This window comes from Hemiscyllium ocellatum, chromosome 10 (assembly GCF_020745735.1).
Source record: "Hemiscyllium ocellatum isolate sHemOce1 chromosome 10, sHemOce1.pat.X.cur, whole genome shotgun sequence".
Lineage (NCBI taxonomy): Eukaryota > Metazoa > Chordata > Chondrichthyes > Orectolobiformes > Hemiscylliidae > Hemiscyllium > Hemiscyllium ocellatum.
The window spans coordinates 5575685-5597839 of NC_083410.1; the positions used below are offsets into that span (position 1 = coordinate 5575685).

Sequence of the window (22155 nt, forward strand, 5' to 3'; positions counted from 1 at the left end):
CAGCATCCCAACATGCTTCAGTATTCTAGCCAATCAGAGCCCAGAACGCTGCAGCCGGTCCTCCAGCATCCCAACATGCTTCAGTGTTCTAGCCAATCAGAGCCCAGAACGCTGCAGCCGGTCCTCCAGCATCCCAACATGCTTCAGTATTCTAGCCAATCAGAGCCCAGAACGCTGCAGCCGGTCCTCCAGCATCCCAGGGTGCTTTACCACTCCAGCCAATCAGAACCCGGAGCCCAGCAGATGGTCCTCCAGTATCCCAGAGTCCTTCACGGTTCCAGCCAATCCAAGTCAGCAGCGCGGCGGCATGGCGGCCTAGGGAGAGTGTGTTGTTTCTGAGGCCGCTCTCCATTTCGGAGCTTCGCCCGCGCCTGCGGATCGAGGGTCCGCTCCTGAAGCCGGTGCTTGGATCGTGGAGGCGGGCCACGTCTTCCAGCGGCGATGGTGCGGAGACTCGGGCCGGAGCTGAATTTTTGTAGCGCCCTTTACCGACCTCCCGGCCCTCTCTGAGGGAGCGCCGCAAGGAGGCACGGCCTCGCGTGCACAGCAAGATCCCACTTCGGCCATCCTGTGCCTGTCCTGGGCTGAGGGATAGATACTAGGGGTACTGTGGGATCTGTCACTTTGTACAGTGAGGGCCTTTCAGCCCACCTGGGATAGTAGACCGTGTCCCAGTCCCACTCTGCCTCATTGAAGGATAGTGCCTGCAGCGGTGTAGCGCCTTGGATCCTGGGCTCACGCCCCTGGAGTGGTATTTGCCTCAGAGGGGGAAGGTTGTGCGGGTCATGGGTGCTGTGTGTCCAGTAATACCAGAGACTGTCTTGATCTGTGCATGTCTGTGTGGAGTTTGATCTGTGCATGTCTGTGTGGAGTTTGCACATTCGCCCCGTGTCTGCGCGGGTTTCCTCCCACAGTCCAAAGATATGCAGGTCAGGTGAATTGGCCATGCTAAATTGCCCGTAGTGTTCGGTGCATTAGTCAGAGGCAATGGGTCTTGGTGGGTTACTCTTCGGAGGGTCGGTGTGGACTGGTTGGGCAGAAGGGCCTGTTTCCGCACTGTGGGAAATCTAATACCATTACATCTGATTCCATTACATCTGGAAACTTTAATATTCTCTCCTGAGCTCTCCTCCCCTTTGACCATTTCCATAATTTTCCTTGGACAAACTGAAATGAAATATAATGGAAACAGACGTTTATGGATCAGAGGTGATCGCAAAGACCAGTTAGACTGAATGGCCAGATTCTGTGCTGTGATTTCAGTGGAAGTCTCTGCTGTTCTCCCTTTATATTAGCTGGGTTTATTAACAGTGAAAAATCAGTCTGTGTGAAGCTGACACACATGCTGCTGGAGTTATCCCTCTGATTTCTGAATGAACTGGGATTATTGCCTTATTCCTCTGCTCTAACCCGTTTTTCCATTTTATTCTTCAGCCTCACCGGAAGAAGAAGCCCTTCATTCAGAAGAAGTCGGCGGTGACCTTTCACTTGGTGCACAGAAGCCAGAAGGATCCACTGGTCGCAGACGAGAACGCCCCACAGAGAGTTCTACTGCCAGCAGAGGTGGTTTACTTTGACATATAGTTACAAGTTGTGTGTGAATATGGTAGGGCTCAGCACTGGATGGGAGCAGCTTCCATGTGAATTGAATTTACATTCGCCCTTTGTTCTTTGGATCCAGATAGATTTGTAGGAGTTAACTGAGCCCCTCAAGTCTGCTCCATCATTGAGATAGATTGTTGATCTGTGCTTCAACTCCCTTCAGCCATCTTTGTTTGAGGGATCATGGGATATGGTTTGTTCACCTGACAAGGCTTGCTTTAACGTTGCCTGTAGGAAACAATGTCTGACAATGCAGCACTCCCTCTGTACTGCACTGAACTGTTGGTCTGCACTATGGGCTCAGACGTCTGGAGTCCTGACTCAAAGTGTTGCCCACTGAGCCACTGATGGACCTGAGGAGGGGCGCACAGTTCTCATGCCACTTATCTTGTGTTTGATCAGCTCAGGTCAATATAAAATCTGCAGCTGGTATAAAAGTTTTAACTCCTTTCTTGCAGAGAACAGATTTACAAAAGCGAAAAGAAGAGGAAAGGAAATACGGCATCTTCTTTGATGATACTTACAACTATCTGCAGCATTTGAAAGAGGCATCTCCGGTTGCTGAGCTTGTGGTCTCCAGTGTACCCCGGAAGGAGAGCCAAGACACCGTTACCACGGGCGATGGAGACCTGTGGGAGGAAGTGCAACAGATTCCTGTAAGGGTCATGTGGGTGCAATTATGGGAAATATTGGCCAAGTCTGTGATTTGTAGTTGATGTGAAACAGAAGCAGAAAATATGCCAAGGCAATAGGTTTGGAGGGTACGGCAAAGAGATGTAAATGCTCTTAATCACCCCCGTCCCCTAATGTGAATTCATCTGTGCTTGGTAAAGATTAAATTGATGGGTGTCAGATGTATTGCAGTCATTCTCAGGATCTGGTTGGCACTGATGAGGCTAGCATGTATTGCCTGTGAGGTGCTGCCCTGATAAGATGATGTTGGGTTATCTTCAACCAGTACTGCACTACCACTATCGCCACGAAAAATGGATGTTTTCTAGACCCTGTTGTTGGAGAGGAGACTGGAAACCTGTGATGTTTTTGATTTCAGGTTCACTCCATTAACCTGCCATCGTCAGTTTTTGCTTCAGAGTTTGAAGAGAAAACTGGATTGCTGAACAAAGCAGCTCCCATTCGAGGTAAGACTGGGTTCCCTCTTTGCACAGATTCCCTCAGTAATCTGCTGTGTGTCCATCTGGACTTTGTGCTTTAGTCCCTAGAGTAGGACCTGAACCTATGATTTCCTCCTTCAGGAATGTTAACCACCGAGCTAAGTTCCCTGTCATGAGCAGGCAGGGCAATGGATAAACGGGACAATAATTTCTGTATTCCTTTCTTTGAAGAAATCCCATTGTACCAGTTGCATGTGTTGTACAGTGAATCACAATGTTTCATAACATCACTACATGTATCAGATTTCTGTGCTGACTTCTCCTGAACACAAAGTAGAGTAAGCAGGTTTGATGTCAACACTTGTTTGGAACATTAAGGGTTTGTTTGCGTTTGCCCTCAGGACCTCGCCCAGACCTCGACCCGGATATTGTTGCTGCTCTCGATGATGATTTTGATTTTGAAGATCCAGACAACATTCTGGAAGATGACTTTGTGGTGAAGGCTCGTGGGAGAGAGAGTGCGGAGAATGCTGAAGTGTATGTGATTTAAACCTGGGGAAAGGGGAGAGTTAGCGTGCTGTGGAGGGTCAGAGAGGAGGGGTTAGGACCTAGAAGGTGTAGGTGAACTTGTGGACAGGTGGGCACGGCACTAATCCTCCCTCATGGTGGTGAAATTGGCTGGAAGAGGCACAAACCTGGATCAAGTTCCAAGCCCATTAAGTTGGCAAAATCTAACAATTTCTTCTCTGAATGTCTTGGTCAATCGAAATTAGTATCTGAGATCACCCTGGGCCTAAATAACATTCGCATCTAAGAGATGACGTCCACCCCAGTCAGAGAAAGGTCCTGCTCTCACTCGACAGAATTCAATGAATAGTTACTAACTGCTCAAGATATAAGATTGTTCCCGTTTTCAGTTCTAACATCAAATTTTACCTTGCACTTAAATTGTTATCCTTTATAAATTCAAAAGCATGTGTAACCCTTCCACAAGGTTAAAGCTGAGATGGTTCCATTGCTGTGTTGTAATGTAACTATTTGCACAACTATCAGTAGGTTTTGTTTCCCGTCACTCTATATGCTCCCTGATTGTGTTTTCCTTGTTTCTTTCCCAGCCCCTCGATCTTGGTTCTGACACAATGCTATCCCTCTCCGTGTTGCTACACAATCTTGGCAGTAAACACAGAACCTAAGAAAAAGTCTGGGTGGAGATTCAGCCTTTCAAGGTTGCCCTGCCATTCTGTAAGATCATGGCTGATTTGTCCCAGGCCTCAGTTGTGCTGCCACCTGTAGAATGGGGTGAAAGGTCTCCGTCAATTTCTTTCAGAAACGCTGCAACATCTGAACCTAACATCTCCATGCTAGGACAGAACATCTCTTGCTGCAGCAGCTAAAGCAAGAGCCCCATTTATTTGTACTTCCCCACCATCACCATTTTCACCACCACAATGATGTTAACACAGACACTAAAAGGCCTATGATACTGCTTTTGAATGAAAGGGATTTCCCATGCAGCATTCCTCTTTCCAACCAACTGCACCTGAGCTTTACTGGTAACTTATCTGATTCACTCTCCAAGGGATCTTGATGTACACAAATTGACGACTTTTGCTCGAAACGTCGATTTTACTGCTCCTCGGATGCTGCCTGAGCTGCTGTGCTCTTCCAGCACCACTAATCCAGAATCTGGTTTCCAACATCTGCAGTCATTGTTTTTACCTACCCCTGATTGCTGTCTTTGTCTACTTGCTGCTTCTGCAGTTATGATGATGCTCTTGACGTCTTGTCTTTGTCTATAATATGCTTCTAATTGGAACTTTTACCTGAGATGACCAAATGAATGATTTGTTGGTGTGTCCTTCAGGGATTCTGATGACGAGGAGTGGGAGGATACAGAGGATGAAGACTTTGACTCGGCCGGTGCTCTCTCTGATGACGATGATAATGCTGGTTCAAAGATTGTTGGCTTTGAAGGCCGGATGAGGGAATTCTCCTTCATGGAGGAGGAAACCAGGAGTCGCTTCACTGCCTACTCCATGACATCATCTGTGATGAGACGAAATGAGCAGCTCACCCTATTGGACGATCGGTTTGAGAAGGTCAGTTTACTTTGCGAGGTACTAGAGCAATACACAGGGCAAAATCCATGCTATCCATCATGGGTAGCACACTCCTCTGAGTCACAGGGTCAAGTCCCATTTGACAGGCTAGTTCAGCGCCAGGGAATGCTGCACTTTCAGGGCTGCCATTAAACTGAGACCAGGGCTGTGTGTTCTTGTGGATGTAAGAAATACCAAGGCCACTGTTGTAAGAAGAGCAGGGGAGTTTGTCCTGCTCACTGCTTATCCCTCCATCAGCATCACGAGAGAAATGGGTTGCCTCAGTGTTATCGTATTGTTTGTGAGATTTGCAGTCGACCAGTTAGCTGCTGTGTTTTTTACATCGTAACAGTACCTACCTTTCAAACTTTCTTCATTATTTATGACAAGTGCTTTTCTAAAATTTCCTTTCTCTCTTTTCTCCCACTCTCTGTTGGGTTTCTCTCCAGTGTAGTAAGCTGTGGGAAAGGTGGTGCTACTCAGGGTTGGAGTTGGTAATTCTGAAATGCTGCACCTCTCCTAAGGTGTTGAAAGTAGATGGATCCCCTCAGGTATTGCGCTCTTTGCTGTAACCCTTTTTTAAATTTTTTTGCCTGCTTCAGTTGTACGAAGAGTACGATGATGATGAGATTGGAGCTCTGGATCACCACGAACTTGAGGGATCGATTCAGGTGGACAGTGTACGGCTAGATGAAGTTATCAGTGATTACCACACTCAGAAAGCAAAAGAGTAAGTGGTTTTTAAAGTGTAAATCACAGAATGTTTCTGCATGTGTGGCCTTTTGGCCAATGAAATCTTTTTTAAACAGCATATCTATAACTTGTCCTTCTCTAAAGTTTATCTATAGTTCTGCAACCTGTTTTTGGTGTGTTTTTGCAATATCCAGTTGAAAACTTTTGTTGAATCTGCTTCCACTGCTTTTTCAGGCAGCTCTTTGATGATTCTAAGCATTCAAATTGGAAAACAGTCTTCTCCACCTAATCCCCTGTAACTCCCTCCAAAACCTTTCTAAATATCTTAAATCTGTGACCACTGGTTACTCTCCCTCCTGACAGATTGACTGCTGCTGCTCAATCCCAGGTGAACCTCTCTCTTTGAAGGAGGCAATTCCAACCTCTTCACAATTATAGAAAGCACTCATCCCCAATCTCGGAAAATGTGAATCTTCAATAAACTTAACAGTACACTCGTGTTCAATGGGATAGGTCCCACAGCGATTCTCACTATTTTTATTAGCTCGAGGTGGGAGTGTGGGGGCTGTGTCACTCTAATTGTTTTTTAACGGACTTTTTCAATCCCACCTGCAGCTGTCAGATGCCCGATGAGCTGGGACCAAGGGGAGGTGTTCTATTAAAGGGAGATGAGGAAGCGGAAAATGAGGAGATTGAGGTTCTCGTCATTGAGGAACCAACCGAGCAATGGGACTGTGAATCCATCCTGAGTAAGCACTGACTACTAGATGGCTCTGTGCACCATCAAAGTCTTCTACTGTTTCTTTTGTAGTTTAGGCGTGACACACCTGCCTCTTGTCAGAAGGTTATGGGTCAAATCTTGGTCCTGAAAATTGAGCGCAACATCCAGACTGATGCTCCCAGAGCAATACTGAGGGAGTGCTGCACCTTTGGGAGTGCGGTTTTTCTGATGAGACATTAAGAGGGGTCTACTCTCCCAGGCAGATGTAAAGCATACCAAGGACACTATGTTCTTGCTGACGTCCTAGCTAACATTTACTCTTCAATCCGTGTCATTATGATGAAGCAGTTTGAGAGTGTGCTCAAGTTCCGTATCCATCCCAGTACTGGAGGCGGAGCTGGTGGAATTGTAATGATGCATTTGCTCAACTCCTCAGTTTGAATCTTTTGTTTTTACAGGCACCTATTCAAATTTATACAACCACCCGAAGCTGATAACTGACCCGCCTAAGGTATGAGCAGGGGCTGCTGCCGGAAGGGTTTGTGACTGAGTTCCTACTTCTCAGTAAGGTTGGGGTTATGGGAAGTGGTTGGTGTTCACCCTTTGATACTGGATTTCATCACCCAGTGAGACTGCAGCTGGGAGGTTTGTCTGGCGTGGGCAGAGTGGCCTGAGGCTGGAGCACAGTCGAGACCAGCTTTGTCTCCCAATTCATCTCAACTGCACCTGGACCTTCAGTTCTGGAAGAATAAATTGCAGAGGCCAAGAGTTCACACCCAGTGGTGATGGGCTGTGAAAGTGAACACAACAATTTGGTGATTTCTTTAGGCTGGTTCAATAATGCCATTCAGCAAAGGGAACTTGTAGTTCTTGTAAATGGTCTCCATACGGTTACAGTATTTGGGGTACTTCGGACTTTGGGTTATGGTGTAGTATGGATAATATCCACTAATTGGGGAGTAATGTATAACAAATAGCTGAGTTCAGTATCAGTCACTTCCCAGTATGGATCAGTGTCTGACTCCACTTCCCACTTGCTACTGTTTGTGCAGCCTGTACCCACTCACATCACAGAAGATCTTGGTCCCTCTCGCCCAACCTCCTGTTGTGTATCTCCCTCTGAGAGACCTCTCAGACTGTGGGGTGAGGACAGTAGACTTTCACCCTAACTGGGGAGCAGCTGAATTCATTGAGCCCGTGCCAGTGGCATTCCATGGTTTGGTTTTAAGAAGTGTTAAAAGAGGTTTCCTCCAAGGTCTACATTCTATCCCCCATGCGATTTGCTGTTGGATTTATTCATGATTGCTTTATGTTTGGCATGCCAGTTCTGTAGGGCCTGCATTTCTATAAGGCAATGTAATGCAGCAAATACTCCACAGCAATCTCATCATTGTATGTGCAGCGATGGTTTAGAGAGACATCTGTTCATTTCACACTTGTCCGTGTTTGTTAGTTTGTCCCTTGCTGGTGATGACTATGCTTTCAGTTGCCTTGGTCCAAGATTCTGAGATTCCCACCTGAAACCTCTCACCCTGTGTACCTCACACTCCTCCCACTTTCAGCAAGCTATTGAACATCTGTCTTCATTTCTCATTCTGTAATGCAAAGACAGATGTTGCCAGGCAATGCTCTAGAAAAGTGCCAAGGGACACTTCTGAAGTGTTAAAGGGGGAGAGGGTAGCATGGTGATAATGCCATTGGTATCCGGAATGCCAAAGGCCCTGAGAGGAGCATAGGTTCAAATCCCACAGCAGCTGATTAAATTTGAATTAAATGAATAACACTGGAGTTGAAAGCTAGTCTTGGCAATGGTGACTGGATTGGTATAGAAACCCACTTTGTTCACTGTCCTTTAGGGAAGGAGATCATTCCTTCTTTGGTTCGACCTCGATGCGATTCCAGGCTTACAGCATGTGATTGACTCTTAACAGTCCTCTGAAATAGCTCTGCTTGTTCCAGGGGCTTTGACAACGAGTACTGGCTTTGACAACAGTGCCCATGTTGTTGATTTTATAAGCGCACACAGTCCAAGTTGTAAATTGTTATTCACTCGACTCTTTTTCAGCTCAATCCAGTCAAGGTGTCCAGGAAAACCGGGATTCCCTTGGATGTATTACCGAAAAGGAGTCTGACCACTAAACAATTGGAGCGGATGGAAATGATTAATGTCAGTGACCTTCCCAGAGCCTCCACGCAGTCACGCCCACCGAATGAGAGCAAAGAGGACAAGAAAATCCGGAAACAGAAAATTAAAGAAGAAAGAAAGGTGAGGAAAATCCTGTGCTGTGCAATGTGGCCAGAAGATAAACTCAGGATGCTCTCAGATGAGGCTGGAGATATTGTGGAACAGGGTCACAGAGTGTACCCTGCTTGAAGAGTATCAAGTGTCCCATCATGCAGCAGGTTCACGCTGTACACGGACGCTAAGCTGCAATGTGGAAATCTTCTCTCTTGTAAAATAACTTTTTATTCCTTGGTTTAAAAAGTATTTAATTACTTGTGACAGTTCATGAGGATTGCTGTAATAAGCACTGGTGACTCAGTAAAGCCATTGCTCTGATTGGTTTGGGTGTTTATTCCCGTATTTAACTATTGGAGGATATTTATTATTATGTTGTAAAAGATTCACTTTGCAATGTCTGAATCTATGCAATCAGTAGTTTCAGTATTTAATGGATGTTATTGAAGCTGCTGTTGGCTATCTGTCCAGACAGATTGTACATTTTCATTTGGATGACACTACAGCTGCACAAAGCTTCAAGCTTAATGGGCGACTCAACTGAGCTTGGTACCTGGTCCCAGATTGTGCTAGTTCTGCTCTCCTCTCTTCTCCTTTCCACAACCATGTCACCATATTAGGAAATGAAGAGTGATACAGCACCAAAAGAGGTCAATTAACCCATTGGGCTAGCTTTTTGAAATAATTTAATTACTACATTAATTCCACCCCCCATACAAAAGTTCTATCATGGTCCTGCAACTTACTCTTTTCCAATTCATGTTAGAGCAGAAATTTTCTTTTTCTGCCACCCTTGTAGGTAATGCATTTTCAAACCCAATGCTGGACTTTTACCTGTTCAATTAAGTCACAGTCCTCTGATTCCTAAACGTACTGTGGAAAGGCTCTTCTCATTTTGTCAAACCTGGAATGATTTTGTAAACCTATAAACCACCAAATCCTAACCATCTCTGCTGTAAGAAAGCAAAGCCTAGTCTATTCAGTCTCCTCATTAATGTTTGGATTATTAATTAATTTGGTGATTATTGGAAAATATGCTGCCTTTTCTAATCCTCTCTCTGTCTCTCTCCCCCTCCACCCTGCCACATATAGGAGCGAAAACTGGAGAAAAAAGCCAACAGAAATGCATTTAAAATAGAGAAAGTAAGACAGGAACAAGTGATAATGAACCTGAGACAGAACTTGCAGGGAATCAGACTAGAGTTATAGTACATAAGGGTCTCCCTCTCCCACTGGATATTGGATAAAGGAGGGAATTTGTCGGAGGTTCACTCACTGACTGACAGTTCGAATGAAGAGTTCAGACTAACCCCTCTGCTGCCTCTGACCATCAGCCAATCCAATAGACTTGATTCCTTACCAAGATTCCCAAAGCTTTGGCCCTTCTTGCAACGATTGCAGCATGGACCTGCATTTTTCCTCAAGAGAAACTCACCCTTTCATCAAAGGCCAAAGTTTCTTTGGGATGTCTGCGGAATGTTCTCCTTAACTCTGATCATCTTCAGAATGGAAAGGCACTCTCATTGGTGGATCTTTTTCCCACAAAAGACCGTTCATTTAAAAAAAAAAGGCCTGTGCCTCGACTTATTTATGGAACGCTCGAGTTTCTCAGCCAGTGTGTCTGTTCCATTGACTGGACAGCTGGCTCCAGACGACAAGGCCATGTACTCAATTCCTGCACCAGCTGAGGTTACCATGTCAGACTTTCCTCTTCAGCCTCTCCCCTCGCTTGAGGTGCAGTGACCCTCAGGTTAAACCACTACCAGTCTTCACAGTCTGATGGAAGAGCAGCTCGGTGGTCTGGTAAGACTGTGATGACCTAAAGACTGTGGCTTTAGTGACTAGTCCATGCAGCTGCAGACGGTCTGCGTGGGAGCTGGGCTCTTGGTCAGTGACACTCTGGAAAGTGTGATGCCATAATCTGTTGTTCAGATGATGCAACGCTGCCGAGGTACTGTTCCTCGAATGAGATATTGGAATAATGCAATGCAAAATTGAGATTTTGTGAACTAATTGCAAAGCTGCTTCCACTGACAGGAGTGACAGTACCAGGATGGGGGACACAAAAGATGCAGAATGGGCAATGAGAAATGTAGCGAGATATGTGCTACTTGAAAGAGGAATGAAGTGAATTCAATAATCACTTTCAAAAGGAAATTGGAGGAATCCTTCAATGGGGAAACGTTTGAAGATTTATTGGCAAAGAGCAGATGAAAGAAACTAATCAGATAGATTTTTCAAAGAGCCAGCACAAGTGCAAATGGGCTGAGTGGCCTTCCCTCCTGTGTAATTTATGGGACTTCAACCTAGCATTCAGCTCTTTCTCCAGACCGTAGTTGTGATGTTTCCCTGTGTGCTGTGAGATGTGCAACCTCTGTCTTTGATGCCTCTCCTGATGTGTAGCGAGTGCAGCAAGGAACGTAATGCACAGTTGAATATCATCATCCACTGATTGTCACTAATACAAGTGAGCTCCAGGAAAACATTCTAAAACTCAAACTACAGGCCTTTTCCACTATCTTGTCATTTAGCTAGTACCACTTCCCACGCCATTTCCCTTACCAGAAAGGCCCTGTGCGGCACCGAGCGTGTGGATGCAGGAAACAAACATTGATGGAGAGAAACCTCCCATTGCTGTGCTGGGTGTAACGTACGACAAAGTCGTCAGAGTTCACTGGTATTTCAGGGCATCGTGGGGATTTTTTTCTCCACTGCTGTACAGTGTATTGTGGTAATTCAGAGAATGAAGGCCCAATGTGGTCAGTAATAACTTTCTGCCATTGCTCAAATGGCATGACACCTCCAGATAAATGTCCTGAGTCCTTTCTTTGGACTTGTTTCCACTAGTGACTATCTTTTGTCAGCTTTGTAATAGCAAGAGGCAGGCAACTATTTTAAAAGAATCATGAGATGTGGGAGTTGCTGCTAACACCAGCATTTCTTACCCCTGCATAATTGCCCCAGCAAAGGTGGTAATAAACTGCTCCTTCAGATACACAAGAGAATCTTGCTGGGCCTTTGCAGACAGATAAAGGCTAGCCATGTTGCCTTGGAACTAGAATTACAAGCAGCTCAGAACGAGGTACATTCCCTTCACTAAAGGAGCAAATTTACCACCACCTCTAGGAATGCTGCAGATTTTCCAGGGATCAAAGGCTTATTCTCTCAATATTACTGTAAGCTGCCTGTGATGTTAAAATAAAGATTGATTTATTATTTTCTCTGGACTTGTTTTAGTTCTACACTGATCAGCAATGGGTTAAAACAGACTGCCAACACATTGATTGAAGTTAAAATCACACAACACCAGGTTGTGTTCCAACAGGTTTATTTGGAAGTACTAGCTTTCAGAGCGCTGCTCTTTCAGCATAGTGAGGTAAGATAATAAGACACAGAATTTATAGCTAAAGATCACTGTGTCTCGAAATATTGATCACACTGAGGTTTGCTCAATATTTTGTTTTAATTGCACGACAATTATCTTTTGCTATAAATTCTGTGTCTTACGATCCTGCCCCACTAGTTACCTGACAAAGGAGTGGTGCTCTGAAAGCTAGTACTTCCAAATAAACCTGTTGGAATATAACCTGGTGTTGTGTGATTTTTAACTTTGTCCATTCCCATCCAACACCAGCACCTCCACATCAACACATTGTTTATGAGTCATGGATAGTTCACTATCTGCTGATCAGCTCGCATTGAGGTTTGGAAAACAAAATCATCACAGACTCCAGTCATGAAGTTAATTTCCTGCCCCAGACTAGCAAACAGTTTTGCCAGAACTACTTGTTGACAACATCCACACCCACAGGGGCTGTCACCCCGGAGGAGCCCGGCCAGGAAAAGGAAGGGTGGAACCACCACCGGTAGCAGAAACTGGAGAAAGAGTCAGCTAACCGTTTCTGGAGGCTGTGCCTGGGCATTGGCTAAAGAGCCAGCACCCGGCACTGAGCCATTCGGTGACAGGAAGCCAGTTTTCCTTCATCTTAAACATAACATTTTGTAATTCAACCATAATAAATATTTAACTTTTCCAATTTACACATTTCCCATAAGTTTTTGTACCTTGTGATATTTTTCATTTCTGATAAATAGCACTTATTGAGGTAAAGGGTTGAGACTCCTGGCTAAAGCTACATGTTTTATTAGATTGGTCATGAAGAAGATGGTTGATTTTTTTTTGAGACCTTGTTAGTGAACCAGGCAATTTTGCTAAGTTTGTGGCTGCTGTTACTGAGATAAGCTTTTTTTTTGCAGATTTATTGATTACCTGAATTTAAATTCTCCCTGCTGCTGCAATAGGAATTGAACTTTTGCCACTGTACCATGAGAGCTGTGTTATCTCCCGAGGTTGAAGGAAGTCAGTTTTCTTCTCTTTGCTCGGTGCTGTAGCTCTGAAAAGCCTCGGATTACTGACTGGATGTAGTGTCCACTGCTTCTCCATTGTGGGGTTTCTTCTCTATTTCTGGGCCAGAAATTTCCTGAGTTTGATTTGCAGAACCTTGATTCGTGGACGTCTGAGAGCTGGGATTATTTCCGCTCTTGGGATTCTCCTCTGAGTGAATACAATAGCCAGAGTTCCATTAGCAGCACTATTGTCTCCATATCAGAGAGTTGAGGTTTACTATACTCCTGAATAAAATATCTCGGCTATCAATTTCAGTGGAATACTGAGGGGCTACTGCATTGTTGATGGTACCTTCTTTCTCATTAAATTTTAAAAGTCTCGTCTGTCTTTAGGGATGTAAAAAATTTAATTGCACCATTAGAAGACAGCTAGAGGAGTATCTTGTCAAATATTAACCCTCCATTATTTCATGATTGCTTGTGAAATCTTTCTGGGCGCACCTCTATTTCTATCTTTACCTTTATTACATCTGTGCTACAGAAGTAAGTCATAGGCTGTGAAATGCTTTTTTTTTGCATATCCTAGGTTTGTAAAAGGTGCTCAATAAATACAGGTCTTCATTTTGAAGGGTGACTGTATTAGTAAAATCCTTGTTGCACTGTCCTACAGGTGGTTGAGTGATTTAGGATAGACAACCATATTTTAACTGCGTATTGTCTGTTGTGGAGCTATCTTGGCATTTGGAAAAGCTCCACAATGCAACAATATGTCATTCCACACCACCACCTCTGTCACAATGGGGAGTATCACACAATTTGTGTAGTGAATATCGAATGGCTATTTTATCTTTTCAAGCATCTACCATTCAATAAGTATTTTATACGTCACCCTTTAAAGCCTAATCTATCTCTTGATTTCTTTAGTATCAAAATCTGATCAAAATCTAGTCTGTTGAATAGATGCGATGATTGATGATGATTCACAGCTCAACAGACTAGAAAAAACAAGAACTTCTTTCCTCTGTAAGGGAGCAAAAAAAAAGGAGTAGGCCATTCGCATCATCTGGTCAATTCAATGTTTCAGCCATTCATCACGATCGTGATTGGTTATCCAACTCTACCCTTTCCCCACCCCAATACCCTTTGATTGCTTTATCCCAACCCTCTCAAGCCCCATGACTTTTTTTCTTCATGAAGCTACCATTCATTCTTCTGAACTGGGGAAAAAAGATCTAATCTGCTCCACTTCTCATAGGACAATCTTCTTGTCCCAAGGAACTAATCCAACATGAATGAACAGCCTCCAAGCACAAGTTCTTGATACAATTCAAGGTGAACTTAGAATTGAGGTGGCTCCATCTTCCTTGTTTTCCTGCTAAAAGTAGTTTTCATTTTGTTTGTTTTACTTTTGTGCTGAATAAAAACAGCAAATCAGTAAGGTACAATTTCATCATAGACCAGTGAAAGGGAACAATGGAGGAAAATGATGGGAAAGTGTTTTCTTTGTTTGCCCCAGCAACAGTTGCTATGGAGGATAGCCCAGTCTGACCCATTTGATGGGGGAAGAGGGCTTGAGTTAAACATCTGCCAAGAGACCTATACCATCTGATTTGGAGGTCACGTTTCTCTTACCAAACCTAAAATGAATGCTTCTCGTAAGTAGACAAGTTACTGCTTCAGATAACATTGATGTGAAAAATGGGAACAAGTACAGTGAGGGGCTTTTTAGGAGTAGCAAAACTGCTGAGGGGAGTAGAGGTAGAGTGGATTGTTCAGAAGAATAAAATATTGCAGTCAATCTCTTTTGTTATAACCTTTGAGTCATGTGCATCACGACATTGCTGCACTGACATCACAGTGGTCTCTATTCTTCAGATATTTATCTTCCGGGGGGGGGGTCTGGGGACCATGAAGATATTGTTTTGATTGTTTTTGAGATGTATTGATTTCTCAATGGACTCTTGTTCACTCTCCATGGAGAACAACAATGTGGACTGGGGATAATTGGGGGAGGCATGAAGAATGCCTAACATTCGTTCATGAAGGAGTGTTACTGTCCTGTTACTGGGAACAGGGTACTTAGTTTGATGATCAGCTATGATCATATTGATGATGGAGTGAGTTTAAAAAGGGCTGAATGGCCTACTCCAGCTCCTCTCATCACTGACAATGTTTATCCAGTCTGGATTTACATGTGACTGCAGTATCATGAACATTTTGGACATACTTGAAAAGAATTGGCTAATATTCCCCAGCCAGTAGTACCAAGTGGATGATGCCTCTCTGATCTCTAGTATCCCTGATGCCAGTCTTCCGCCAATTTAATTTACTCCATGTTATGCAACCAAAAAAAACCTGGGCACATGTGATACAACAGGGTAGCACAGTGGCTCAGTGGTTAGCACTGCTGCCTCATAGCACTGGGGTCAATTCCTGCCTGTCTGTGGAGTTTGCACATTCCCCCCATGTCTGTGTGGGTTTCCTCTCACAATCCAAAAATGTGCAGGTCAGGTGAATTGGCCATGCCACAGTGCCCAGTGTTAGGTGCGTTAGTCCGGTGTAAATATAGGGTAGGAGAATGGGTTTGGGTGAGTTTCTCTTTGGAGGGGCAATGTGGACTTGTTGGACCAAAGGGCCTGTTTCCACACTGTAGAGAATCTAATCTATTAACCCTGACAGAATCCTAGTTGAATTGATGAAGGTTAATGCCCACTACATGTTTAAGTTGAAACTGGTATCAACTCAGTAAAAATTGCTCTGTTTTATCCTGTCTGGACAAATCCTATGACCAATTATAGTCCTGTCAGTCTATGGTCAATCATCAGCAAAGTGTCAATGAGACTTCTACAAAGTGACATCCATTCTCTGTTGCTCAGTTTGGACTTTGGCAGGATTGGTCTGTTCTGGATCTCATTATGACTGTGTCCCATACGTGGATAAAAGAGGTGAGAGTGCCTATCCTTGACACCAAGGCAACACTTCACCACAATGTGGCACCAAGGAGCCCTTGCAAGCTCGAATCAATGGAATAAGAAAAGAAAATGCTGGAGAAGCTCAGCAGGTGTTGAAATATCTATGGAGAGAGAAGCAGTGTGAACATTTCATGTCCAATATAATTTTGTCTTCAATGAGATTCGGGAAAGTACTCTTCATTGGTTCAAGCCTTATCTGACACAAAGGTTGTGGTTAATAGATATTAGTCATCTCCAGGACATCACTGCAGGAGTGCCCGAGGATCGTGCCTTAGGCTCATCCATCTTCAGCTTCATCTTAAGGTCAGAAGTGGAGATATTAGGCAATAATTGCACAATGTTCAGCACCGTTCACAACTCATCAGATACCGAAGAAGTCCATACTGCATTCAGGAAGACCAGGACAGAATTCAAGTTTAAGTTGATAAGTGACAAGTAACATTAATGTTATACAAGTGCCAGGCAATTGTGTACTTCAACCAGAGAGAATCTAATCATCTTCCCTTGACATTCAATTCCATTAACACCAACTCCATCCATGCAAAGGTAGCCCATTTGCAAACCCCCCAATCTGCCAATCTACCGCTTTCTATGGAGGAAGTTTACAGGATTGATCCTGGGGATGATAGGCTTATCATGTGAGGAGTGGTTGAAGACTCTGATCCTCTGGAAGGATGAGGGAGGATCTCATGGAAATGTACAGAATACGGAGAGCCCTGAGGTACAGTGGACTCAGGAGAAGTTGTTTCCATTAGTGAGAGAGACTAAGACCAAGGGAAAAACCTCGGAGTGAAGGAATGGGCTTTTAGAACTCAGCTGAGGAAGCATTTCTTCAGCCAGAGGGTGGTCAATCTGTGGAGCCCATTGCTGCAGAAGGCTGTGGAGGCCAAGTTACTGTGTGTAATTAAGACAGAGATAGGTTATTGATTAGTAAAGGGTTCAAAGGTTACCGGGATGAATGGTGGGAACAGACTGGATGGGCTGAATGGCCTAATGCTGCTCCAACATCTTGCAGCATTACCATTCTGACCTGGGAATATAATATTCTATCACTGCTGCTGGGATAAAGTCCAGGAGGTCCCTCTGTAATACTATTGTTGGTGTCCCTACACTCCATGGGCTGAAGGTGGGTCATCACTCACCATCTCAACGGCAATTATCAATGTAGCAACAAGTACCTGTCTGACCAGTAATACCTGCATCAAAGAATGAATCATGAACAATTAGGGGAAAGTGGATTATTCTATCTGAAAACCTTTTTCCAGCCATCTGACTTCTTTATAATCATTACTCGGTATAAAGGCAGGGGAGAATACCTGTATGTGTTATGTGGTGGGGATGAAAGGAGTGATTTGGGGAGTATCCACAAATCATTATATACACAAACCTGTGGAGATTAACCTTTGGGATTCATGCAGGGGCCAAGGGAACTGTCTTATGAATTAATTGCACATCCCTGGTTTGTCATCAAACAGTTCTCTGGAGATTATGTTTTGGCCTTTTGCTTTCTCAGAACCATCAAATCAAAGTAAAGAGCTGGTGTCGTCTATTGAAGAAGAGTAGGACACCTGATATCTACACCTCCATTTGTTCATTTGACTCTAATATAGATGTTTGAAAATCCGCAATATTTTTGCAGTATTCCTCAGGCTCACCTACAAATTATTTGCTGAGATCTTTTCACACAGTTTCTGACTGTGTGCCAATCTTGTTCACCCAACACACAATGTTTTCTGACCTACATTGGCTCCCTGTCTAGATTTTGAAATTTTCATCAAATCACACCTGCCTTTTTCCCTCATCTCCTCCACACCCTGCCTGTTCCAATCCCCGACTCTCACATCTCCCCAGTTTTCATGGGTTTACAGTTGCAGAGCCCAGGAGTACCCTCTCAATTTTCTTAAAATCTGCTTCTTTTACCAAGCTTTTCATTGCTTGTGTTAATCTCAGTATGTAACTCAGCAGTGGGTCAGTTAGCTCAGTTGGCTGGATGGCTGGTTTGTGGTGCAGTGACACCAATAGAGTGGGTTCAATTCCCACACCAGCTGAGGTTACCATGAAGGTCTCTCCTTCTCCACCTTGGTCCTCACCTGAGGCATGGTAACCCTCAGGTTAAACCACATTAGTTGTCTCTCTCTCTCTGATGAGAAACCAGCCCTTTGGTTTAGTAAGACTCTGTCAAATTTACATAGTTTAGAGTCAAATCATGTCTGACAACATTCCTATAAGCACATTGGGAGGCTACCATGAATGGTGCTAAATAAACATACGTTCTTTAATCAGAAAGTAACCCCGCACTGCCCAGTTCTATCTCCTTCCCAAGGTCAACAAGCCTGACCACCCTGGCTGACCCATTGTCTCAGCATGCTCCTGCCCCACTGAACTCATCTCTACCTACTTCGACACTGCCCTATCCTCCCTAGTCCAGGAACTCCCAACATACGTTCGAGACACCACCCACGCCCTCCACCTCCTCCAAGACTTCCGTTTCCCCGGCCCCCAACGCCTCATCTTCACCATGGATATCCAATCCCTCTACACCTCCATCCGCCATGACCAGGGCCTCCAAGCCCTCCATTTTTTCCTCTCCTGACGTCCCCAACAGTACCCTTCCACCGACACTCTCATTCGTTTGGCCGAACTGGTCCTCACCCTTAACAATTTCTCCTTTGAATCCTCACACTTCCTCCAGACCAAAGGGGTAGCCATGGGCACACGTATGGGCCCCAGCTATGCCTGTCTCTTTGTTGGCTACATAGAACAGTTGATCTTCCGTAATTACACCGGCACCACTCCCCACCTCTTCCTACGCTACATTCCCCTGCATTGGCACCACCTCGTGCTCCCGCGAGGAGGTTGAGCAATTCATCAACTTCACCAACACATTCCACCCTGACCTTAAATTTACCTGGACCACCTCTGACACCTCCCTCCCCTTCCTGGAACTCTCCATCTCCATTAATGATGACTGACTTGACACATTTTTTACAAACCCACCGACTCCCACAGCTACCTGGATTACACCTCTTCCCACCCTACCTCTTGCAAAAATGCCATCCCTTATTCCCAATTCCTCCGCCTCTGCCGTATCTGCTCCCAGGAGGACCAGTTCCACCATAGAACACATCAGATGGTCTCCTTCTTTAGAGACCGCAATTTCCCTTCCCACGTGGTTAAAGATGCCCTCCAACGCATCTCGTCCACATCCTACACCTCCGCCCTCAGACCCCACCCCTCCAACCGTAACAAGGACAGAACGCCCCTGGTGCTTACCTTCCACCCTACCAACCTTCGCATAAACCAAATCATCTGCCGACATTTCCGCCACCTCCAAAAAGACCCCACCACCAGGGATATATTTCCCTCCCCACCCCTTTCTGCCTTCTGCAAAGACCGTTCCCTCCGTGACTACCTGGTCAGGTCCACGCCCCCCTACAACCCACCCTCCCATCCTGGCACTTTCCCCCGCCACAGCAGGAACTGTAAAACCTGTGCCCACACCTCCTCCCTCACCTCTATCCAAGGCCCTAAAGGAGCCTTCCACATCCATCAAAGTTTTACCTGCACATCCACTAATATCATTTATTGTATCCGTTGCTCCCGATGCGGTCTCCTCTACATTGGGGAGACTGGGCGCCTCCTAGCAGAGCGCTTTAGGGAACATCTCCGAGATACCCGCACCAATCAACCACACCGCCCCGTGGCCCAACATTTCAACTCCCCCTCCCACTCTGCCGAGGACATGGAGGTCCTGAGCCTCCTTCACCGCCGCTCCCTCACCACCAGACGCCTGGAGGAAGGACGCCTCATCTTCCGCCTCGGAACACTTCAACCCCAGGGCATCAATGTGGACTTCAACAGCTTCCTCATTTCCCCTTCCCCCACCTCATCCTAGTTTCAAACTTCCAGCTCAGCACTGTCCCCATGACTTGTCCGGACTTGTCCTACCTGCCTACCTCCTTTTCCACCTATCCACTCCACCCTCTCCTCCCTGACCTATCACCTTCATCTCCTCCCCCACTCACCCATTGTACTCTATGCTACTCTCTCCCCACCCCCACCCTCCACTAGCTTATCTCTCCACGCTTCCAGCTCACTGCCTTTATTCCTGATGAAGGGCTTTTGCCCGAAACGTCGATTTCGCTGCTCGTTGGATGCTGCCTGAACTGCTGTGCTCTTCCAGCATCACTGATCCAGAATCTGGTTTCCAGCATCTGCAGTCATTGTTTTTACCTAAGTGACCAATCCAGTCTGTTTCTGTGCTGAATAACTCTATGACTCTAACAATCAAACATTCAATAAAAGTCTCATAGAATATGCAAACTCACATGGTAAGAGTTCTATGTTGGGTTTTGCTGATTGCATGGTGTTTCTCTCTCTCACACTAATGTTGTTTTCCACCCACTGTATTGGAAGCTGGGATATTTTCTCACCGTGTGGAGATGTGCACTTGAACAGGGTGAATTGCCAAACCTTTCATCGCTTCTCCATCCCAGTGCCTCTAGATTCTCTTTGGTTCTTGTAACTTTGCTCAGTGCATCTGAGACTTCTGTCTCCTTTTCCCTCAAGCCTCAAATACAAGGACCATGATTGTCCTGTCTTTTCGACCTTGCCCCTTGCCTCAGGCGTGGTGACCCTCAGGTTGAGCCACTACTAGTCATCTCTGCAATGAGAGAGCAGTTCTATGATCCTCTTGGACTTTGGCGACTGCTAAACAGAAGCAGTGACCATTTGAGTTCCAGTTTGTTTTCATGTTTGGTGGAGTATGAGTGAGTTAAATTGATCTCCCGCAGTGGCAACAAACCAGGGATGATGATTTCTGTACAGCAAGCCCCTGCAATATAACAATACGCCATCGAAGCAGTGAGAAGTATGTGAGCAGGACCCTGAGAATAACTCTTAGGAAACATAGGAACAGGAGTAGACCATTCAGCCTCTCAAGCTCATTCTGTCACCATTCAATGAGATCATGCTGATCTGTAACCTAATTCCATATACCTGTCTTTAGACCAGATCCCTTATTACCTTTGCTTAACAAAAATGTATCTATCTTTGATTTAAAATTAATAACTATCCCCACTGCTGTTTGTGGAAGACAGTTCCAATCTTCTCTTACCCTTTGTCTGTAGAAGTGCTTTCTAACATTTCTCCTGAACGGACACACTCTAATTCTTATATTGTGCCCCTGTGCAAATAGTTTATCTATCTTTTCCTTTCCTGTTAATATCTTGATGACTTTGATCAGATCAACAAAGAGACCTAGGGGTGGAGGTACAAAGTTCCTTGAAAGTGGGGTCAAAGGTAGACAGGGTGGTGAAGGCAGCGTTTGGTACACTTGCCTTTATTGGTCAGTACACTGAGTACAGGAGTTTGGAGGTTTTGTTGCAACTGTACAGGACATTGGTGAGGTCACTTTTGGAATACCACATTCAATTCTGGTCTCCCTGCTTGCAGAAAGATGTTGTTAAACTTGCAGGGGTGCAGAAAAAATTTACAAAGGTGATGCCGGGACTGAAGGATTTGAGCTACAGGGGGACGCTGAATAGGCTGAGGCTGTTTTCCTTGGAATGTCGGAGGCTGAGGGGTGACCTTATAGAGGTTTATAAAATCATGAGGGGCATGGAAAGGTTAAATAGCCAAGGTCTTTTCCCCAGGGTAGGGGAATCCATAACCAGAGGGCAGAGACTTAAAGTGAGAGGGGAAAGCTTTAAAAGGGATCTGAGGGGCAACTTTTTTGTGCAGAGGGTGTTGCGTGTCAGATGAAGTGGTGGAGGTCAGTACAACATTTAAAAGACATCTGGATGGGTATATGAAGAGGAAGGGCTTAGAGGGATATGGGCCAAATGCTGGCACATTGGACTAGGTTAATTCAGGATATCCAATCAGCATAGATGAGTCGGTCCAAAGAGTCTGTTTCTGTGCTGTATAATTCTATGACTCTAACAGATCATGCTTTAATCTTCTAATTTCTAGAGAAAACAGGCCCAATTTGTATAATCACATATAATGTAACCCCTGATCTTTAGTTATCATTCTTGTAAACCTACCTTGTCCTCCATCAAGGCCATTATGCCCTTCCTAAGGTGTGGTGCCCAGATCTGGTCACAGTACTCCAAATAGGGTCGAACCAGTGTTTTGTACAATTGTCATTTGACTTCTGCAGCTTTATACTCCAGACTCTAGATCTAAAAAACTGTTTGTGACATTTTAAAAATCTATATACCTGAACTCACAAGTTTCTTTGGACATCCATCATATTTAAGTTTGTGTCATTTGTAAAGTCACCTGATCTAACCTCTATCACTTCAAAATGGATAATCTCACACTTGCTTACATTGAACCCCATTTTCTTCATTCTTTAGTCTATTAC

At 44.8% G+C, this 22155-nt stretch overlaps 1 protein-coding gene across 1 annotated transcript; it reads left to right on the top strand.

The window, feature by feature from the left end:
• Positions 1-285: 285 nt before the first annotated feature.
• Positions 286-11687, top strand: ltv1 (LTV1 ribosome biogenesis factor). The gene is made up of 11 exons (XM_060831210.1): positions 286-444; positions 1435-1563; positions 2061-2258; positions 2654-2741; positions 3116-3251; positions 4579-4813; positions 5416-5543; positions 6122-6255; positions 6686-6738; positions 8293-8493; positions 9559-11687. The coding sequence occupies exons 1-11, from the start codon at positions 442-444 to the stop codon at positions 9673-9675; spliced, it is 1422 nt and encodes a 473-aa protein (XP_060687193.1). The 5' UTR covers positions 286-441; the 3' UTR covers positions 9676-11687.
• Positions 11688-22155: the final 10468 nt, after the last annotated feature.

Bases quoted from the DNA above. Each gene is read 5' to 3' on its own strand.
- ltv1 (XM_060831210.1), top strand. The intron at 2,742-3,115 runs GTAAGACTGGGT...GTTTGCCCTCAG, and splicing joins CAAAGCAGCTCCCATTCGAG to GACCTCGCCCAGACCTCGAC. The intron at 4,814-5,415 runs GTCAGTTTACTT...TGCCTGCTTCAG, and splicing joins TGGACGATCGGTTTGAGAAG to TTGTACGAAGAGTACGATGA.